The sequence below is a fragment of the Chelmon rostratus genome, chromosome 7, assembly GCF_017976325.1.
Source record: "Chelmon rostratus isolate fCheRos1 chromosome 7, fCheRos1.pri, whole genome shotgun sequence".
Taxonomy (NCBI): Eukaryota; Metazoa; Chordata; class Actinopteri; order Chaetodontiformes; family Chaetodontidae; genus Chelmon; species Chelmon rostratus.
The window spans coordinates 28,766,570-28,769,069 of record NC_055664.1 but is presented as its reverse complement, the minus strand read 5'-3'; the positions used below and the strand labels follow the sequence as shown (position 1 = coordinate 28,769,069).

The following is a 2,500-nucleotide window of genomic DNA, read 5'->3' as shown; positions in this document are numbered from 1 at the left end:
TCTCAGCATCCAGTTAGAATCAAAATACACTGAAAAGTACTCATGCATGAATACTTGTAACATTATATTATTGGATTAATGTGTTCATCACTTTAATGCTGCAGCTGGTGAAGGTGGAGCTGATCTGCATTTACTGCAGGAGAGATCAATCAATCAAAGTACATCATTGATTAGTTAGATTATTATATTTTGAATTAATTATCTGACTCTGCAAAGTAACTAAAGTAGTCAGTTAAAGGCAAAGGAGTAGAAGTACAAAGTACAACATGAAATGCAAATACTCATTCTGTACTTGAGTACATGTACTTAATTACTTTCTGTTTGACCTCAAGAAATAAAAAACAGGATTTCAATCAGGGAAACTGAGATGTGTTATCATTGTCAATATTATAATATATGTGTATATTATGTATATGCATATATATATATATATATATATATATATATACACACACACACACATATATATGTGTATATATATACATATATGTATATATATACACATATATACATATATGTGTGTATATATACATATGTATATATATACATATATATGTGTATATATATATATATATATATATATATATATATATATATAACAAATAAAATCCACGTTATGTTTCCTCAGTCTGGTTCCGCTTGTGTCTTAACTCTACTTGTAATCAATCAATCAATCGATCGTCTGAGTCCTGCGATGCTGTTTTCTGAATCCAGCAGCAGATGAGTGAGCTCATAGCTTCACACACTAATCAATGCAGTGAGTGCCGCTGTATTGATCACCTCTGCTCATTAATTAACTTATTGACTAACGCACACACACACACACATACACACACACACACACACACACACACACACACAGCCATTCTCACCTTGTATGGTCCTCTTGAAGAAGGCCTTGCAGGCCTCGCAGGACGCCACCCCGTAGTGATACCCGGAGGCGAAGTCTCCACACACCAAACACAGCCTCTTCGGCCCCACGGCCCCCATCGGCGTCAGGTAGTCGCCCCTCAGGATGGAGTCCACCTGCAGGGAGGAGACACACCTGTGCTCATCACGTCGCGAATCAGGAACGACCTCGTTAAATGATCCGTCCGGTGAATTTGCTTCCTGTCAATCAATCCTGTGAGACGTGCTGAGCATTTCAAACTGTGAACATTTGTGATGTCATCAGCTGACGTCAATCGTGAAAACACCTCCGACGCCTCATTTTTAAAACTCGACTCAAACAGGAGGAAAGGTGTGTGTGTGTGTCGGGGACTACTTTCAGCGGCGGATGAATCCACATCTGGTGCTGCAGTGAGTGTTTGTGTTCGTGTGTGACTGAGTCAGAATAAAACGCTGTTTACCTGCGCTGAGAATGAACCCGACTGTGACATCGAAAAACGCACCGAGGCCTCTGACACCACGGCCCCGCCCTCCACGCTTCCTCCGCTGGAACTAGATCCTGTCGGGGAGTCGGGCTCCGGCGCTCCACAGAGGAGGCTGTAGGAGGAGGAGGAGGAGGCCGGGCTGGGGAGGATGAAGGCTGGGTGTGAGGGACTGAGAGTGGATGTGGTGTCCAGGGGGAAGGAGGGACTAAGGGGGGAGGGGGACGAGGAAGAGGAGGAGGATTCCAAGAGGCTGAGGAGGAAGAAAAGTGTGAGAGGAAACAACTGAAATTTTAATACTGACAGTATCAGCCTCATCTGTCAGGTTCTGTCTCTCATCTAAAAGTACTAAAACTGATCCTGGTGCTGCTGTTCCAGCTGCAGAAACTAGAATGAACGATTCAGAACTTTATGTAAAAAAGTTTGGAACAAAAGGAGATGAAGAAACAGGAAACAGGAAATAATGAGAGAGCGAGTTGTAGTTGTTGCTCACCGCTGTGGACTGACGAAGTGATAGTCATCTGTCAGATAGAAGTCCTTCAGCTCCATCCTGAACCTGGTCCCAGATCAGCCTCCACACCCCGAACAACAAACTTCAGACCTGCAGCAGCGTCGCCTCCCAAATCTGACAAATCCACCAAAAAACCAGCTGCCTCAGCAGTCCTCAGCGGTGCGTTCACAGACTCCGTTTACAGTCAGGAGAAAAGGCTTTTCTGATCACTGAACCGACCAAAGACGGAGATGAAAAGTTTCCCTTACGTGTCTCCCGCAGAGAGGACAAACAGACGTGAAGCTGGAGGGGTTATTTATCCGTCTGTCCTGTCATCATACAGGAGAGGAGGGAGGGGGCGCGGCCTAGAGGAGCAGCCAATCAGCACTCAGCATCAGCAGTCTGTCCAGAGGATTGACTTCTTCTTCTTCTATCATCTCTATTGATTTGGACAGTGACAGATGTAGGCCACCGGAGCTCGAGCTGCAGGACAGAAGACAGAACGAGTCGAGCTCAGATGCTTCCACAAGATCAGCAAACCAAACAAACACAGAAAAATCAAAGCTGCTTCGTCTCCTTTCATGTTTTAATGAACTTTTCCTCAAACGCTCATCAGGACTCTCAGTCTGTCCTCTGAGAT

At 44.5% G+C, this 2,500-nt stretch overlaps 1 protein-coding gene across 1 annotated transcript in view; it reads right to left on the bottom strand.

The window, feature by feature from the left end:
• esrrd (estrogen-related receptor delta) overlaps window positions 1-2,120 on the bottom strand; it is an 8,234-nt gene extending 6,114 nt beyond the window's left edge. The window contains exons 1-3 of the mRNA XM_041940045.1: window positions 1,864-2,120; window positions 1,350-1,623; window positions 873-1,026 (exon numbers count right to left, since the gene is read on the bottom strand). Coding sequence (XP_041795979.1) covers window positions 873-1,026; window positions 1,350-1,623; window positions 1,864-1,919 — 484 coding nt within the window. The 5' untranslated portion in view covers window positions 1,920-2,120. The remainder of the gene's footprint in view (window positions 1-872; window positions 1,027-1,349; window positions 1,624-1,863) is intronic.
• Window positions 2,121-2,500: the final 380 nt, after the last annotated feature.